Source organism: Odocoileus virginianus, chromosome 3 (genome assembly GCF_023699985.2).
Source record: "Odocoileus virginianus isolate 20LAN1187 ecotype Illinois chromosome 3, Ovbor_1.2, whole genome shotgun sequence".
NCBI lineage: Eukaryota > Metazoa > Chordata > Mammalia > Artiodactyla > Cervidae > Odocoileus > Odocoileus virginianus.
This window is the reverse complement of record NC_069676.1, coordinates 3,285,483-3,303,527: the sequence shown is the minus strand read 5'-3', so window position 1 is coordinate 3,303,527 and position 18,045 is coordinate 3,285,483. Positions and strand designations below refer to the sequence as shown.

The 18,045-nt window shown below is 56.5% G+C and overlaps 2 protein-coding genes across 3 annotated transcripts; both read left to right on the top strand.

Moving 5' to 3' along the window:
- The first annotated feature begins 223 nt into the window (after nt 1–223).
- Nucleotides 224–8,332, top strand: NDUFA13 (NADH:ubiquinone oxidoreductase subunit A13). Its single transcript, XM_020884506.2, has 5 exons — nt 224–415; nt 6,078–6,156; nt 7,447–7,518; nt 7,910–7,979; nt 8,139–8,332. Exons 1-5 carry the CDS (start codon nt 322–324, stop codon nt 8,256–8,258), a joined length of 435 nt encoding a protein of 144 aa, XP_020740165.1. The 5' UTR covers nt 224–321; the 3' UTR covers nt 8,259–8,332.
- Nucleotides 8,333–8,414: 82 nt separating this feature from the next.
- Nucleotides 8,415–17,998, top strand: YJEFN3 (YjeF N-terminal domain containing 3). 2 transcript variants are annotated; one of them, XM_070461193.1, is made up of 6 exons: nt 8,415–8,977; nt 13,510–13,618; nt 15,530–15,640; nt 15,825–15,938; nt 16,023–16,151; nt 17,755–17,998. In XM_070461193.1, exons 1-6 carry the CDS (start codon nt 8,415–8,417, stop codon nt 17,818–17,820), a joined length of 1,092 nt encoding a protein of 363 aa, XP_070317294.1. In that variant the 3' UTR covers nt 17,821–17,998. The 2 variants fall into 2 exon arrangements, with proteins under 2 accessions (XP_070317294.1, XP_070317292.1); XM_070461191.1 differs by having other exon boundaries at nt 16,023–16,173.
- The last annotated feature ends 47 nt before the right edge of the window (nt 17,999–18,045 follow it).

The window sequence follows — 18,045 nt, the reverse complement described above, 5'->3', positions numbered from 1 at the left end:
ACTGGCCTCACATTGCCCCAGAGGGAAGGCGAGTGGGAAGGTCCACTCTGGCGACCAGACGGGCTGCAGGCTTCAGCACCGACCGAGCCATGCCTCCGTCTAGGAGAAGAGAAAAGAAGGACTTTTTGGTCGCAGCTTGGGCGCGCAGTTGATCCCAGGCCCCGCCACGGCGCTCCCGCACGAACTGGGGTAGGTGCAGCGGCACCCTAGGTTTCCCAGTCGGGCCCGAGACCTGCGCTGCAGCTTCCGCCACACTCAGCATGGTGTCGATCGCCGTTGCGTAACTTCCTCCTGAGACCGGAAGTGCAAGGTCCTGCAAGCATGGCGGCGTCGAAGGTGAAGCAGGACATGCCCCCGGTGGGGGGCTATGGCCCTATCGACTACAAGCGGAACCTTCCGCGTCGGGGACTGTCGGGTCAGTGTCGCTCTGCGCCGGGGTGTCAGGGTCTGGGCGTTCTAGGCGCCGCGGGGGGGTCGGGACGCCAGGGAGTCTAGCGGGCCAAGGTTTCCCCGCGGTGTGACAGGAGGCGGAGCCTTGGGATCCCCCAAAGCTTCAGTACTAACAATAATGAAAACTGCTGCAGTTTGTCGACCGTTTACTAAGCCCTTTGCTTCCTTCTCGTAACAGCCCAGGAGGTCGGTCCCGTTAATTATTTATATTTTACAATTCATTGATTAAACCGAGAGAGGGCTTCCCCGGTGGTTGAGCGGGTAAAGAATCCGCCTGCAATTCACGAGACAGAGGAGGTGCAGGTTCGATCCCTGGTTCAGGAAGATTCCCTGGAGGAGGGCATGGCAACCCACTCCAGTATTCTTGCCTGAAAAATCCCACGGACAGAGGAGCCTGGCGGGCTACAGTCCCTACGGTCGCAAAGGGTTGGACATGACTGAGCGACTAAGCACAAACTGAAATTAGTGTAGCCCCCGCCTGGAGCCTTCCCGCACATTCCCGTTTCACAAGTAGGGAGACTGAGACCGGAGAGAGGATGCGACTCCCCGCAGGGCCACCCAGAGTAAAGCTGGGGCCGAACCTGGATTACCCAGGGAATTTGAAAGATTTTTTTGGAGGGGTAGGGGGGCGGGAAAAAAGTTCTGCGCAGTGGTGCCTCGCTGGTGGCCCCCACCTGCAGGATATCCCAGAAATATGGATTCTTCAATTTGTCAAGGGCTCTAAATAACGTTTTAAAATTTTTTTATTGGGGTCAACACAAAAACATGTAAGAGAAAGTAAAAAACAGCCATACACTGCAGTCAAGATTAACAGAATGTCAACCAAGTTAAGAATGAATATTTTGCTGAAACTCATTGAGCTTTACATTTAAAACATGTGCATGTTTTGCAAATTATGCCTCAATTAAAAAGCAGAAAAAAATTCATGGGCATGATTTTTTTAAATGTTATAATTAAGACAGAGAAAAGTTAATGTTAGATTAAAAACTCAAGTATTCCCTTGCTCTCTACTGGCTTTTTTGTAATTTGGAACAAAGGTTGGCAAACTTTTTCTGTAAAGAGCCAGGTAAGTATTAACTTTGCCAACCTAAAAGTGTGCTTAGCCTGAGGACCATACAAAAACAGTTACAGGTTAGATTCAGAGCACTGGGCACTGAACTCTAGACTCACTCCTAGGTTCAATGAATATAATGCGATCTGTCTCGTCTTTTCTCAAAATCTTAACTTAGCACCCAGGCTAGAACGCTGTTCGGGTGCGTGGCACGAGTTCTGTTTATACACATGTACTTCTGTGGCCTGTGTCCAGACCAGGCCGCACAAGAACCGCAGCCCTTGAGTCTCCCTGGGCTTCCCGTAACCAGCATCTCTCTTATTTTGCAGGCCCACATGTGGCCTGTATCCTGCTCCTCTCAGCAGTGCTTGCTATGTGCCTTACATGCCTCTGCCTGCGCTTGGGTCTCCTACTCTCAGCCTTTACACCCGCTTCCCCTGTTGCACATCCAGACCACCTCAGTCTCTCCTGGCTACAGAGGGGTGAGGAATATAACCCTTTCTGAGGTGTGGTCTCTGTCCGTGTACCTGCATTTAGTGACTGCTGAGCGCGTCCTTAGTGCTGGGCTCTGTCCTGAGGAGCTCACACAGCTGAGGAGACAGACGCGTTGCTTGTGATTTCCCATTGTGGCCCAGGATGATTGGCACCTTAGTGAGCCACAATGGGCGCGAGGACCTCTCTGAAAAAGAGTTGCCCAGATAGAGGGAACAGCGGCTGTTCACTCTCATCCTGCACCCTGCCCTCATTTCTGTCCTCCAGCCTTATCCACAGCTGCTTTCTCTCCATCGGTCTTGCTCTTGTCCAGGCACCGTGACCCCAAGCTTGGCACCCCCTCCCCTTTTCTCTGCCTGGACCACTCACCGCCAGCATGCTACAACGTGCCACCCGTGATCCACACAGCTACTGAAGTGACTGTTGCCCCCACCTTCCCCTGGTCTCTCACACGCCGCTCTCCTCACCCTCCTGCACCCAGTGAATGGCCCTTTTTTTCTGGTATCTTTAACGTTTTAATTGAGATTCACATGCCATACCATATAATCACCCATTTCATGTGAGCAGACTGATTTTTCGTCTGTTCCCAGTTGTGCAGCCATTGGAACAATCTAACTTTACATTTTCATCACCCCAGAAGAAATGCTGTGCTGTGGAGCAGTCGCTCCACATCCTCCCCCAGCCCCTGACAACCACAGGTCTGCTTCCTGCCTCTAGGGATAGGGATTTGCCTCTCATATAAATGGCATAGTTAATGATGTCTCTTTATGTCTCACTTTTCGCAGCATGTTTTTTGTTGTTGTTTGTTTATTTTTGGCTGTGCTGGGATTCCACTGCGGTGTGGGCTTTTCTCTCCTCTGCGGCGAGTGGGGGCTACTCGTGCTGGTGCGCAGGCTTCTCATTGCGATGTTGTCTCGTTGCGGAGCGTGGACTCTAGGGTGCATGGGCTCCGCAGTCGCAGCGCATGTGCTCGGTAGTTGTGGCTGCTGGGCTCCAGAGCACACACTCAGTAGTCGTGCAGGGCTCAGTTGCTCCACGGCGTGTGGAGTCTTCCCGGATCAGGGATGGAATCCGTGTCTCCTGCGTTGGCAGGCAGAGTCTTAACCACTGGACAACCAGGGAAGTGCTGTCAGCACGTTTTTAATGTATACGTTGTAGTATGCGTCAGTGCTTCCTTCTTTATTGTGGCTGAGTAACCTTGTATGGCGGGAGGTCTTGTGTGTCCATTTACTATTGGATGGACGTTTGAATTGTCTCCATCTTTTGACTGTTATGAACAGTGCTGCTCTGAACATGCTTGTTCTGTTTCTGTGTGAACATATGTTTCCTTTCTCTTGGGTGAAGTGGGGTTGCTGGGTCACATGGTAACTCCACATTTAACATTTTGAGGAACTGCCAAACTGTTTTCCAAATTGGCTATACCAAATTACATTCCCATCTACAGTGTATGGGCATTCCCATTTCTCTGCATCTGGACAACACTAATTGTTCTCTATTAAAAAAAATTTTTAGTCATCCTAGTGGGTGTGAGGTGGTATCTACTGTGGTTTTGATTTGCATTTCCCTAGTTACTAATGATGTTGAGCACCTTTTCATGTGTTTGCTGGCTGTTTGTGTAGCTTCCTTGAAGAAATATCTATACAGACACTTGACACATTTTAAATTAGGTGGTTAGTCTTTTTATTATTGAATTTTAAGAGTTCTTTATATATTTTGGATACCATTCCCTTATCAGACACATGATTTCCAAATACTTCCATCCTTGTCTTGTCAGCTTGTTGATAGTGTCACTTTCAGCAGTGTCCAGTTCATCTATTTTTTCTCTTGTCGCTTGTGTGGCCAGTGTCTAATCTAAGAAATCGTTGCCTTATCCTAGGTCACAGAATGACTTCGCTGTTTTCTAAGAGGTTTATAGTTTTAGCTCTTACATTGAGGTCTTTGATCCATTTTGAGTTAATTTTTGTGTATGGAGGGAGGGAGATGCACACTTTATTCTTTTGCATGTGGCTACCCAGTTGTCCAATTTGCTGAAAAGACTATTCTTTCCCCATTGAATTATCTTGGCACCCTTGTCCACAATCAATTGACCATAAATGTGAGGGTTTATTTCTGGCCTCTCAGCTCTGTTCTACCGACGTACACGTCTGTCTTTATGCCAGTGCACACTGTCTTGTACACACAGCTGCGTGATAAGTTTGAAGAGTCCTCCAACTTTGTTCTTTTCCAGAACTATCTCAGCTGTTCTGGGCCCTTGTATTTCCACATGAATTTTCCAAGCTGCTTGTCGGTTTCTGTGGGACTGTGGGGGGAGGAAGGGATTCTGATGGGAACTAGGTTGATCTGAACCTCAGTTTGGAGACTGCTGCCATCTGAACAATGTTGTGTTCTGACCCATGAACACAGGATGCATTTCTGTTTATTCAGGTCGTCTTTACACCTGGCTTGCTCCCTTTTCTGGATGTGCCCCTCCCACCAGAGGAGGTGCAGACATCCCCCTGAGGGCCTGGGGCATCAGCCTCACCACTGTCAGTGAGGACTAGATGAGTTAGAGGGAAGGTCACCTCACTTTGTCTAGCCACCCCCCCCCCTCGTGTCTGACTCTGTGACCACACAGACAGTAGCCTGCCAGGCTCCTCTGTCCATGGGATTCTCCAGGCAAGAACACCGGAGTGGGTTGCCATATCCTCCTCTAGCACCTTACCTTAGTCTTGGAATTTATCTTCCAGATGGACCCACTCATGAGCGCCCAGTGTTGGGGGTAAGAGGCCCTTACAAGGACAGCCTAGGTCTATTCTCTGGGGCTGGGGTAGAAGGAGAAACCCCTGAGCCTCTCTGCAGAGAATGGGCAGCTTTGGTGAAGCGCATATCACCCAGCGGAGCGTGCAGCCTGCCCAGCGTGGGCACACTGAGGGCTGGTCCTGGGCACTCGGGCCTCTCAGCACAGGAGCCAGCGTGCTCCCACTGCCTCGTCCCCCATAACTTGGCAATGTCTTGCCTTCAGCTTGTGTTTTAACAGGTTGAACTAAAAGGAGTAAAAAATTGAGCCAGTTTCTCATTTATCTCTGGGTCCAACAGAGGTGCCAGATGAGTCTTGTGCTAAACCAAACTAAAGGAGAAAGAGCCCACACTTCGTCCCCTGCCAGGCCCAGGGAGTGGCTTTACCCACCATTTGCTGGCCCTTTACTGGGTGTTACATGGGGCTCAGTCTGGCTGAGCTGGTGAGCTCATCCCAACAGCCACGAGTTCCATTCCGAGGAGAGACCAAGGCTAGAAAGAGAAGGGGGTGTGGGACGAGCCAGCCCCAGCCAGGCCCCAGGCATCCAGACCTCCCTGAAGACCCCAGCAGGCCCACAGCCTGTCAGTCAGAATTACAGCCAGGTGCCCCAGGGGCTCAGTAAATATTCATTTCAGCCTCTGTCTCCTGGGGTCCCAGGAAGGGGCTCAATCCCATGAGGCTGGGAGGCAGTAGTACCCTGGGAGCCCAGGGGGTGGCCGGGTGGCCCCTGCAGGGCGCTGCCTGCCCCCGGCAGCCCCATCCAGCCTCTTCTGGGCAGCCCCTGGGGAGGTGCCCCAGGCTGCCGGGCCCTCGGTGGGGCCAGGACCCAGCGTGGACACCATGCTTCGCCACGGGAACCAGCTGGCTGAAGGAACTCAAACGACCTTCTGGTCAATTGGTGGGCCGAAGCCACACAGCTGTAGCCATTTAGACTGCCAGGCTCTCCCATGGTCTCTGCCCAGCTGCGCCTTCTGAGAACCCTGGCATGGGGCTGGGCTGCGGCAGCCGCAGCAGCGTGGTGTGCCCTGCCCGCAGAGCGGGTGATTGGGATGAAGCGTGGTCTGCAGTTCCAGGGGAGGGGGCGTCAATGGGAGGGGCGGGTGGACGCCCCACCGACAAACAAGTAGTCTAAGAACAGCCGTTAGAAACAGCCCTGGCTGGCTGGCTGGGGCTCCGTGGGGGCTTTCGCCTTCTCTCCCTCGTTCCTGTTTCTGGAGTGCTTGCCGTGGGTGGGTTGTGGGTTAGGAGAAGACGGGTCAACGTGGCCTGTCCCTCGGGCAGGTGCTGAGCGGTGTCTTCACCCTGCAGGCTACAGCATGTTCGCCGTGGGCATTGGGGCCTTGCTCTTCGGGTACTGGAGCATGATGAGGTGGAACCGCGAGCGCAGGTAGGCCCCGCACTGGAGAGGCGGGTGGGGACTTAGGCCGTGGACCCGGGGCTCCTCCAGGCCCCTGTCAGTACCTCAGGGAGCTCAGGGCCTGAGCTGGCGAGTCCATTTCTGGGCTTTACTTCAAGGAATGACTGACTAGTAAGTAAGAAGCTTGCCTCTGGGTGTTCACTAGGTACCCTTGAGCTCCACCCCCAGGTACCCCAAGGTCCAGTTTGCATAGACAGAGACGGAGGCAGGGGGACAGGCCCTGTCCCTCAGGGGGTGTTTGTCAGTGGTGCCCGGGCAATGGTGATACCAGGACTTCAAAGGCAGATCATACAAGACAATGGCCGGGCCAGCCACACCGGCCTGAGGGTCCCAGTCTGCTGTGGCCTTGGTTTGGACCCTGGCCACCTCCGAGTTTGCCCAGTACTCTGTCAGATGGCTCCTCCTCACTGGCTCCCAACCAGCGGTCCCCGCCACCCTCCCCCGCTCTGTGTCCTCAGCATCCACCTGGACCCTGCTCACCCCCCTACAAGGGCAGTGTTGGAGAAGGTCCAGCACGCGGAGGGCACTCCACTTTGTTCAGTGAATTCAGGGCACCTGGTGGGTGCTGGACCCCACCCTGAGCAGGCGAGACCAGGCCCAGTCTCCCGGGGGGCACCGCGGTAGCCATGGTATGTGACTGCTGAGGACAGCAGCCCCGGTCCCTGGGTCCTGGGGGGTTGAGGTGGAGGCGGAAGTTCCCTGGGACCCTTCCCTGTGTTGCTGTGAGATTCGTGGTGATGGGGGGACAGGGTCAGGGGCCACCCCCTGGGCTGCGTCACTGGGACCGCTCTCCCCACTCCCCCCAGCAGACAGGGCTGGCGAGTTAGAGACGCCGAAAAGCAGGGAGAAGAAAGAAGCTGCTCATGATACTCGCCAACCCCCCCACTCGCCAACCCCCCCCCACGGTTATTTTGAGATGAAAAGGATGTGGTTTTGTAAGGCCCAGAACCTCATGATGAATGTTCCCCCCAGTTCACTGCAATCATCAGGCCTGGGCTATTTTTAGGATTAAAAAAAAAAAGTTTTGAGCTGAAAAGAAAGTGTGAAGCCAGCAGTCTTGTGGACTGATGCCGCCCCTGCCAGCTGTGTTTCCCCACATCCCCCGCGCCCATCGCAGGCTACTGGTGGCTGAGCCCACTTTCCCCCTTGCTTGCCTCTGCCTCTCCCCCAAGCCCCATGCCAGGGTAATGCCCGTCCAAGGGCCACATCATCTGCCACCATCCCACCGGGGACTGATCTGTCAGTTTTGGGGTTTCACAGGCGTCTCCAGATCGAGGACTTCGAGGCCCGCATCGCGCTGATGCCTCTGTTGCAGGCAGAGAAGGACCGGAGGTAGGGCACTGGGGTCAAGAGGTCACAGGTCAGAGTGCCCCAGCCTGCACTGTGGGACAAGGCCAGAATGCACGTGGGGATCAACAGCCATGACCTTGTTGACGGCAGCTCCAGGGGTTGCCGTCGTCCTTGGAGAGGACCCCATACTTGACTTGCAGAAGAGCCCCAAGAGGGAGAATGAATGTTTCTGGACGAGGGGACGTTGGCTGGGAGGGCTGCGAGAGTTTGTCAGGGGGAAGGAAGTAAAGCGGGGAGATCAGCGTGTGTGCGGGGCTGAAAGCCCTGGAAGGTGATGGGGAGCTGGAGGAGGGGCAGGTCTGGCAGGTTTGTTAGGCAGAGGCCCTGGTAGGGATCGGCCCTGTCCCCCACCTCCCACCTTGTCTCCCTGCAGGGTTCTCCAGATGCTTCGGGAGAACTTGGAGGAGGAGGCAACTATCATGAAGGACGTGCCGGGCTGGAAGGTGGGTCCTCAGCCTCCCACAGAAAACCTGGGGCTTTGCGGGAGTGGGTGCCAGGTGCCAGCATGGGGCGGCCGTTCCGGGTAGAGGCACGGGGGCTGCCAAGCCTGGTGGGGTCCCAGCAGGCTCCTGGGACCCACCCTTACCCCTCCATCCCCACAGGTGGGTGAGTCCGTGTTCCACACCACGCGCTGGGTGACTCCCATGATGGGCGAGCTCTACGGGCTGCGCACGCGCGAGGAGATTCTCAACGCCACCTATGGGTTCATATGGTACACGTAGGGGTCTGCGCCCCAGAGACTGCTGGACCCGCGCCCTCTCCCCCCTAGGAGAGAATAAACGCTCTGGAGACTGGCCTGCTTGTGTCCCAGGGACTGAGTGATTGGGGGTGGGGGGTGTCAGAGGAGGCGTGGGGACTAAGCAGAAGATGCCAATGGGATGGGCCCTGGATCGCCCTGCAGCGTCGGCTGCCAAATGTGCCTGGACTTTTTCCTGCCTTTGCTGAAACCCTGCTTGTCAGCAGCCAGCCTCTTCAGACTGGGGGTCTTCTCCACTGGGGTACCGGTTGGGTGGATGGGCCGCCCGTATCGGAGCGTATCGGGCTGGAGAGGGGCGCAGCAGAGGCGGGTCCACTTGCACCCAGGCCAGGACGCCGTAGCGGGGTTAACGAGCCCATCGCTGTCCTTCCAGACTTTGTTTCCCTGCCAGTGTCTGGAACTTTGGGGTTCCCGCCATTCCACGGGCAGCTCCACTCCTGGCACGAAGGGGTTAAGTCCACTTGCACTTAACAACCAATGGCCATGCGCAGCGCCTTCGCGGCGTCTCCTGATTGGCGGACACACAGAGTGGGCGGGAGGAGAGAGGACACCCCCTCCGCCCAGGGATGCGTTTAAAAGGCTGTGGCGGTGGTGGCTGCCGGCGAGCACACAGATCACCTGCGCCATGAGCAACACGGATGGCCCGGACCTAGCGGAGGCGCCCGAAGAGCGGTGTTTCCTCAGGTCAGCCAGGGAGAGGGACCAGAGGGAAGCAGGGGCACGGCTGGAAGAAGGCCTGGGGGACCAGGGGCTTAGATGGGAGGCAGAGGCATGGCCGGGATAGAGGGCGGGGAGAATGCCAGGCCCATCCCGTTGGAGGGACTAAGCCTGCGGCTGCCAACACCTCCAAAGCTGCGTTGCCAGGGAAACGGTATCAGCAGCAGGCCTGCCCCTCATGAATTATTCATTAGCACCGTGGGTTGCTCCCCCCGACCCACCCCCGCCAAACACACACAGTCTAAGCAGGCCCACCTCCTCTTTCCATCTTTCCCAGGGACCCTGGAGCCGTGCCCCTTGTTCCCCATCTGGGAAGAGCCGCAGGCTTTCAGCTCCTCAAATGCGCACCCCCTCCATGGTAGTCCCCCCTGCTACTAAACCCCTTGTTCAGAGAATAAAACTGAAGACTGGGGAGGGAAGCGGCTGGCTGAGCTCGGATTAAAACGATTTTTGAATACATGGGCCACTTGCCAGTGGGCTGATGCATTTGGGGTCTGGAGCTGGCAGCCGTGGTTGTGTCGTCCACCTGATCCTGAGTCGTCATCCTGTGTCCTCTGAGTGTGTGCGACGTGGGACCCAAGCCAGGCTGTAGAGCTCTGTCTAAACCAGACCCCACAGCCCTTGTGCTGCCACCTGCCCGCTGTCCACTCAGCCCCTCTTAAAGGCAGGTCCTCTGCGCCACTTGGCTGGTATCCGGCTAGAGACCCAGCACATGCGAGGCAGGGGGAGGAAAATGTTCCAGAAGCTGGAGCTGTGACTTCACCTGGTGTGGGGGACGGAATGCCAACTGGGGAGTGTTGAGGTGCTATGTGTTGGGTAGGAGTGGGACACGGGGAGAGGAGACCAGAGTGGGAGACATACTGGGGAGCATGTAAGTCTGGTGAGGAATTCGAATAAATGTTCTCTTAATGCTGGGGAGGTTTGGGAAATCTGGCGTTCAGGTTTTCAAAGACCCATGGCTCGTGTGGAGTTTGAGGGGACAGGATTGCAGTAGCAGCCAGATGAGCCGTGACGGAGGACTGGAGGGCAGAGACAGGAAGGTGGAGAGAAGCAGATGGATCTGAGAAAGAGGGAGTGTCTGGCACAGATACCCTGGGCTCACAGCTTCACCTCCAAAAAGCCCCCTCTGGGGCTTTTGCTCCTTCTGGGGCTGGTGGGCAAATCCTGGGACCTTGCACCTCCTCTCCTGGGGGCGGAGGTTGGGAGAAGTAAGAGGCACCCTCATAAACTGAGCACCCTCCGCTCCTCAGTCCCATAGTAGCTCTGCCATATCCCCTCCCCGACTCGGAGCAGCTGCTGCTCCAGCCCTCAGGTTCCCGGACTGCCCTTTGCCTGTGGAGTCCTGATTGTCACTCCGGTGACCCACCAGGCAGAAAGATAATGGAGTGAAAGCCGCTCAGTCATGTCTGACTCTTTGCGACCCCATGGACTGTAGCCCGCTAGGCTCCTCTGTCCATGGAGATTCTCCAGGCAAGAATACTGGAGTGGGTGGCCCTGCCTCCAGGGGATCTTTGCAAGGGATTGAATCCGGGTCTCCCTCCTTGCAAGCAGATTCTTTATCATCTGAGCCACTAGGGAATCCCAGGAAGCCTCCACATGGAGGCCAGGGGCCAAATCTTCAGAACAGAGGAAAAAAAGAGGAGGATGGATGATCTTCCTCAGCCCTCCCATGGGGGCAGCAGAGCTGTCGCGAGCTGAAGACGGGGGAATGAGCCGCGTTACTGCAGGCAGGCTTCCTCTAGTTGTGGCGCGTGGGGGAGACTCTGCTGCGGAGCACTGCTTCTCATTCTGGTGGGTTCTTTTGTTGCAGAGCAGGCTCGAGGTGTGTGGGCTTCAGCAATTACAGCTCGCAGGCTCAGTAGTTGTGCTCGTGGGCCCCTGAGCTTGCAGGCTCAGTAGTTGTGATGCAGGGGCTTAGTTGCTCCAAAGTACGTGGAATCTTCCCAGACCAGGAATCAAACCTGTGTCCCCTGCATTGGCAGGCGGACTCTTACCCACTGTGCCACCAGAGGAGCCCCTGGGCCTGCCTGCTCTTCATATGGCCCCACCGGGAGCTCGTTTTTCCTACCTGGTCCTTCAGCCTCCAGTGTCAGCCGCAGACAAGCGTGGGCTTGAATGTGGCTCCGCTCGCTGGGGTCGTGAGGCATGTCACTTTGCCCTAAGCCTGCATCTCCATCAGTGTGACACCCTGAAGTGTGTCTGACCAAGTTTCTCAGCCTCACTCACTCTGCCTCTCTTCTGTCCCTTGAATCTGACAAGTTCATTTCCACCGCAGGACCTTGACCCTCATTGTTCTTGCCACTTGGGTTACCTCCCACAACACTCCAGGTCAGCTCCTCCAGGAAGCCCTCCCTGACTTCCCATCCCATAGCAGTACTAGCTTCCCACCTCCAGCCCTCCTGCTGCCTGGCCTGGTCACACTACAAAATTAGCTAGAAGGTTGTAGTCTCCTACTCACAGAATTTAAGAAAGGAGCCTCAGGATTCATCCCAATGAGCCTCTGCCTATCTGTAGGTCAGCCTCGGCTTCTTTGCTCACACCCCATCTGTGGCTCTGGAGACAGGCCCAAGGGTAGGAGGCTCAGTTTTCCAATTTGCTTCCAGTGTGACTCTGGGCAAGCCATTTTACTTCTCCTGAGTTGTTATACATTCTTCCAACTCTCCTGAGCCCGATCCTTTTAAAGTAATAATAATTATTGTTATATGTATCTTTATTACTACCATTATGCTCAAGGGTGTGCTAATAAGCTGGGGCGAGTGCTCTTGCTCACCTGGGAGGGGGCCTGGCCAGGGGGAGCTGGCTTCAGCCTGCAGACTCTGCTCAGCTGCTCCAGCCCCTGATTCTGGCGTGAGGAACGTCTTCCCATCCTCAGTGCCAGTTTTTCCTCTCTGAAGCCACCAAGCCCATGTCCCTTGGAAGGCCCCCTGAACTGGGGGCCCTGCTCTTAGAAGGGCCCAACACTTGGCTTAATGTTCTGCTACCACCATCTTAAAATTCTTAGTAATTATTGATCAAGGGGCCGCACATTTGCATTATGCACTGGACCTCAAAAATTAGCCTGTGCTGCCTACACTTTTTTAGAGGAGGAGGAAAGCAAGGCTCAGAGAGGAGTCAGACCTGTCACTTAGCAGGCTGGGGGTGGAGCTTCACCTCAACTACATTGGCTGCATCTCTCTGGCCACAATTATTTGAATTTTTAAAAATTAATTTATTTTAACTTCTTTTATTTTTGGCTGCACTGGGTCTTCCTGGCTTTGTTTGGACTTTCTCTAGCCCCTGTGAGTGGGGGTTACTCTTTGTTGCAGTGCCTGGGCTTCTTATTGCCATGGCTTCTCTTGTTGCAGAGCATGGGTTCTAAGCACATGGGCGCTCGAGTGCAGGCTCAGTAATTGTGACGCATACACTTAGTTGCTCTGTGACATGTGGAATCTTCCCAGGCCAGGGATCGAACCTGTGTCCCTTGCAATGGCAGGCGATTCCTATCCACTCTGCCGCCAGGGAAGTCTACAGTCATTTGAATTTTATCACTGCATCTAAAGAATAATCACCAATGAGTCTCATGGCTGCAGTCTTCACAGCCACCACCTCATGTGAACCATTAAGATCCTCTGTAGCTTTTAAAACCCGCCTCTCCCAGGCACCTCCAGTCCAGGGTGCCCCCTCCAGTGTTGGAGAGTTCCATCAGTGGTTTCCACTGCCTCAAATCCACACATTGCCCCCAGTAACTAAGTCCTTCATGCTCTGTTACCTGCGCTGGGTTCCTCCTGCCTTGGGGGCTTCAGGCAGCTGGGGGAGGCCCCCACTGTTATTGTTGTTTGGTCACTAAGTCATGTCTGACTCTTGCCCACCCCGTGAACCACAGCACTCCAGGCTTCCCTATCCTTCACTATCTCCCGGAGTTTGCTCAAACTCATGTGCATTGAGTTGGTGATATCATCCAACCATCTCATCCTCTGTCACCCTCTTCTCTTGCCCTCAATCTTTCCCAGCATCAGGGTCTTTTTCAGTGAGTCGGCTCTTCTCATCTGCGCCAAAGTACTGAAGCTTCATCTTCAGCCTCAGTTCTTCTTATGAATATTCATTGTTGATTTCCTTTGGGATTGACTGGTTGGATCCCCTTGCAGTCCAAGGGACTCTCAGGAGTCTTCTCCAGCACCACAGTTCGGAAGCACCCATTCTTCAGCTCTCAGCCTTCTTTATGGTCCAGCTCTCACATCCATAGGTGGATACAGGCACCCGCCCACGCCCTGAGGCAGTGGGGCCAACATGCAGTGCCACGTGCGTCCTCTACCACCAGGGGGCTCCCGTGCCTCAGGCTGGTGTTCAAAACTCCCACTGCGTCCCTGGCAGCGTCCATTCAGCCGTGTTTGGGACGATGAGGAGCTCTGGGCACGGGGGTGGGGTGGTGTCAGGGCCTGGCTCCGAACACTGGTGGCACATTTCTGGCTCGGCTGAGTGTCTGTCTCTCCGTCTCTGTGTCTCCCCACCCTGACCCTCAGCACCGCGGAGGCAGCGGCCCTGGAGCGGGAGCTGCTGGAGGACTATCGCTTTGGGCGGCAGCAGCTGGTGGAGTGGTGTGGCCATGCCAGTGCCGTGGCGGTGACCAAGGTACCTGGGCCTGCTTCTCGCCTCGACCCTGAGCAGACGGCTGGCTCACCAGAGTGGAGGCCTAGCTGCACGACCCCCACCCCCACCCCACCCCCGGCCAGGATGGTCATTTCTGCCCTCAAGAGAGCTCTCTTGGCTTGGGGCCACCCCGGCCCATCACTCAGATGAGGAAACCGAGGTCCGTCACTGGCCCCGGCCAGGGGGTTGCTGAGCATCAGGGCAGAGACAGGGGTCCCCAGAGATGTGGAAGCAACTACAGAGATGGGTCTGGGGCCCTTGACTGCCTGTCTCTGCCACCTCCTGAGTTGTGAGCAGAGGGGACGTCAGCTTCCTAAGTCTGAGCACCCGCAAACAGCTACCTGCCACGGGTCAAAGAACTGAGGCCCGGAAGGGTAGGAGTCGAGCTATATTTGGCTTTGGGACAAATCCCCAGGCTTCAAAGTACCTGCAGGAGGCCGGCTGCTATCCAGTGGTCCGCGTCATGTTGCCAGACCACCACGCTGGGCCTGAAAGAGGGTAATAAACGGACACCAATGAATAAATAAAAACTCCTTAGGAAAGTGCCCAGTTGAGTCAGGGCTCCAGCAGGTAACCTCTTCCTCTTCCTCTTTTTCCTCTTCTGATCACCACTGTATACTTTTGAAAAAACTTCATATCTTTCTTTCCGTAGACTCCACTGTTTTTTAACTTAAACGTTCCTATTTCCAAGTGAAACATATCCTGAGTGAGATGCTCAGAGGTAAGAAGAGCAATGAAAATCAAAGCCACAAAAGCAAACCCAGTAAAGTAACCTCATGCTTGGCTGTTGAAGACCAACCATCCAGTTTTCACACTGAATGAACGCTTTGTGTCTGTCCAGAGGCAAGCCAGCCAGACCTAATGACTCTCCCTGACTAGGTCAGGTCTGGGGCTCTGGGGATGGCGTGGTGGGGTTATAGATATGATCAGGGTGAGTCAGGACCCTGCTGAGACCCTGGGGAGGAGACTCCAAAAGGAAAGAACTCCCTTGGTGTGGTTGGAAGTTAGAGTATAGTTTGGCCCCCTGGTGACCCCAGAAGCCCGTCAGAGTCACTGTTACTCCTACTTGATAGAGGTGCTGAGAGGAGAGTGAGCTGAGGCCACACAGAGAGTCAGGGCTGAGACTCGGCTCCTGCGTCAAAGAGAGATGCAGAGTCTGAGAGAGATGGACGGAGAGAAAGAGAGACGGAGGCGAAGACAGAGCTGGAGAGAAACAAGTATAATATTATCGTCGCTACTTTAAAAGGGTCGGGCCCAGAAGAGCTGGAAGAACAGCACATAACAACTCAGGAGAAGTAACGTGGCTTGCCCAGAGTAATGTAGGAAGCAGGGTGGAAAACGGCCTTCTCCTCTGGGGTCTGCCTCCAGAGCCACGGATGAGGAGTGAGCAAAGAAGCCGAGGCCGACTTATGGACAGTCAGACAGAGAGGCAGGCAGTGAGGACAGAGGCCAAGGGAGAGGGACAGGGGAGAGAGGCCGGGCTCGGCGGGCTGGAAAAATCCCCCCCACCTCCTGCCCCCACCTCCGGGCCTCCTGGAGGGATGCAGGCCCGGAGACGCGGGCCGGGGGAGGGGCAGCCACCGCCGCGGAAAAGGTGGAAGAATGTCTGCAGCTCAGGCCGAGAATAAACAAACCACACTCTGGCTTGGGTGGTGGCAGGAGGCACGTTTCTCTGCTCAAGCTTGAGAGAGCCTGAGGTGAGGACCCCGGGTCTCCAACAAGGACCCCGAGGCCCCTAGGGGCCCCGTGCCGCCCCCAGAACAGCCCTCCCCCCCGGTCTTGTCCTCGCGCCTTCTGGCCCGAGCCCCATTCCTCCCTCCACCCCGGGCCTTAGTTTCCCTGCCGGACTCGGGAGGCGTTCCGAACCCCGTGCCTTTGCCTTTGCTGTGCCAGGCGTTCCCTCTGCCCACTCTCCCCCGGAAGCAGAGGACGGCGCTGGTCGTGTGCGGCCCAGAGCAGAACGGAGCGGTGGGGCTGGTGTGCGCGCGGCACCTGCGGGTGTTCGTGAGTAGCGAGGATGCCCTCGGCCTCCCAGGGCCACCACCCCCCCCACCCCCCCCCGCAGCCCTGAAAATGTCGCTGGCTCCTCTGGTCAGTGCTTGCCTCAGGCAGTTCCTGCCAAGCTGGGAGCAGAGGCCCCGGGGAGCCAGGGAGGGTCCCAGTGCCGACCCCTTCCTGCTTCCCGCAGGAGTACGAACCCACCATCTTCTACCCCACACGCTCACTCGACCCACTGCACCGGGACCTGACTACTCAGTGTGAGAAGATGGACATTCCCTTCCTGTCCTACCTGCCTGCTGAGGTCAGCTTGGGTGGCAGCAGAGAGGTGGGGGGGGGCAGAGCCCCAGGGCCACCCCCTGACCCTGCCTCTGCCTCGCTCTCCCAGGTCCAGCTCATCAACAACGCCTACAGGCTGGTGGTGGACGCTGTGCTGGGCCCTGGCGTGGAGCCGGGCGAGGTCGGGGGTCCCTGCACACGTGCGCTGGCCACGCTCAAGCTACTGTCCATCCCCCTTGTGAGCCTGGACATCCCCTCAGGCATGCCAGGTGGAGGGGGGGCATGAGGGGCAGGGAAGCGGGCTTGGGCGGAGGCCCCTATCCCCTGGCTTCTGGTGGTCCCAACCTGTTTGCCCACCCTGAGCATATTTCCTCACCGTGGATGGCTTCTACACTCTAGGTGAGGCCGAGGGTCGTGTCCATCCTTTGGATGGACTGTGCTCAGGCTGGCGCCCAGGTGACCCTAGCTCCCCTCCCCCTTACACCCAGCACGGCGTGCCCTCTGCCCATCCTGGCCCAGTCGCCCAGGCAGACGTGAGCTCACTCGGCAAAGGCCTCGCCCATCCTGGCCGCCGCCCCATGCCTGTTGGAACCATTAGGCAACAGGCAGACGGAACAAACAGCTGCTAGCCAGCCGGACCCTCCATGGGGGCAACCAGACTCGGGGGACATCCCCCGGCTTACAAGAGCCCAGGGTCATACCAACAGGATGCCACAGAGCTGGGGATGGTGGCTAAAGGAGGAGGTGGGCTGCCTGGTCAGGGGGAGAGGCTGCAAGCTGGTGTCCGAACAAACAGCCTAGGACAGAGGGGGTCGCCCTGTTAGGTCAGGAGGGGTTATTAGAGGCCCCTAGTCTGAGCGTGGAAGCTAGGGTCAGAGAAGGCAGGATTAAAGTCAGATGGAGGAGGAATTCCCTGATGGTCCAGTGGTTACGACTCTGCACTTTCAATGCAGGGGGCACTGGTGTGAGCTCTGGTCAGGGAACTAAAATCTCACACGCTGCACTGTGTGGCCAAAAAATAAACACACATTTTAAATAAATAAGAAGTCAGAGGGAAGAGGCTTTCAGTGAGTGGCCCCAGACAGGTTGGAGGGGGGAGAGAAGGCAAGACCCCAAGTCTGAAGGTGGAGGCTCATCTGAGATCTGGCAGAGGCTATGGTCCAGTGAGGGAGGGGCTGGGACCTGCCAAGCCAAAAGGCAAGATCTGGTCTGAGGATGAAGGCAGGTCAGAGGGAAGAGTCTCTAGTCAGAAGGGGGAGGATGGATGCTCATGTTGCTAAGGGCAGGGCATATCTTCAGAGGCAAGAACCCGGCACAAAGAGACAGGTCTGGTGGGGGAGGCTTGACTGAGGATGGAGGTGAGACTTGTATTCTGAGTAGAGGGTGGGGATCTGTCCAGAGGAGGCTGTGAGGTCTGGGTGGAAAGAGACTTCAGTCTAAGAGGGGGAGCTTAGGACTGTTAGGGAGGGAGGGATACAGACAGACCCCAGATCAGAAGGCAGACACACAGGTCTGACTGGAAGAGCAGCAGGTAGAAATGTAGTCTGTGGCAGAGGCTGAGACAGATGGAGGAGGATTGGGTAGCGGGATGGAAGCGGAGACAGACAAGTATGAAGGCAAAGGCTGCGGTCAGAGGGGGCGGGAGACATATCCAAGGAGGGAGGAGGAACTGGGCTGAGGACAGAGGCTGTTTTAAGGGGAGGCCGGTCTGACCAGGACTCACGTGTCAGAGCCCAGGCCGCGCTGGCTGGGGAAGGGGAGGTGGGTGGTGGGCGGCGGTGCTCCTGAGAGCGAGCACTCCTCCCAGCTCCGGCTCCCGCCTCCCATCCTTCCTCGCTCAGGCTGGGACCCAGAGACTGGCGGCGATGGCGAGGACGGGCTACGACCCGACGTGCTCGTATCGCTAGCGGCGCCCAAGCGCTGCGCCGGCCGCTTCTCCGGGCGCCACCACTTCGTGGCGGGCAGGTTCGTGCCCGACGACGTGCGCCGAAAGTTCGCTCTGCGCCTGCCGGGGTACACGGGCACCGACTGCATCGCGGCGCTTTGACAGGCGCCCGCGCCAATAAACAGACGTACCCCCACTGCCACCTCGCCTGGGCCTCCTCTGTGCGCCGCGTCTGTCGCGGGGGCGG

Bases quoted from the DNA above. Each gene is read 5' to 3' on its own strand.
- YJEFN3 (XM_070461191.1), top strand. From the start codon at position 8,415: ATGGGCCCTGGATCGCCCTGCAGCGTCGGCTGCCAAATGTGCCTGGAC. The intron at 15,939-16,022 runs GTCAGCTTGGGT...TCGCTCTCCCAG, and splicing joins TGTCCTACCTGCCTGCTGAG to GTCCAGCTCATCAACAACGC. The intron at 16,174-17,754 runs GCATGCCAGGTG...TTCCTCGCTCAG, and splicing joins GAGCCTGGACATCCCCTCAG to GCTGGGACCCAGAGACTGGC.
- NDUFA13 (XM_020884506.2), top strand. From the start codon at position 322: ATGGCGGCGTCGAAGGTGAAGCAGGACATGCCCCCGGTGGGGGGCTAT. The intron at 416-6,077 runs GTCAGTGTCGCT...TTCACCCTGCAG, and splicing joins TCCGCGTCGGGGACTGTCGG to GCTACAGCATGTTCGCCGTG. The intron at 7,519-7,909 runs GTAGGGCACTGG...GTCTCCCTGCAG, and splicing joins CAGGCAGAGAAGGACCGGAG to GGTTCTCCAGATGCTTCGGG.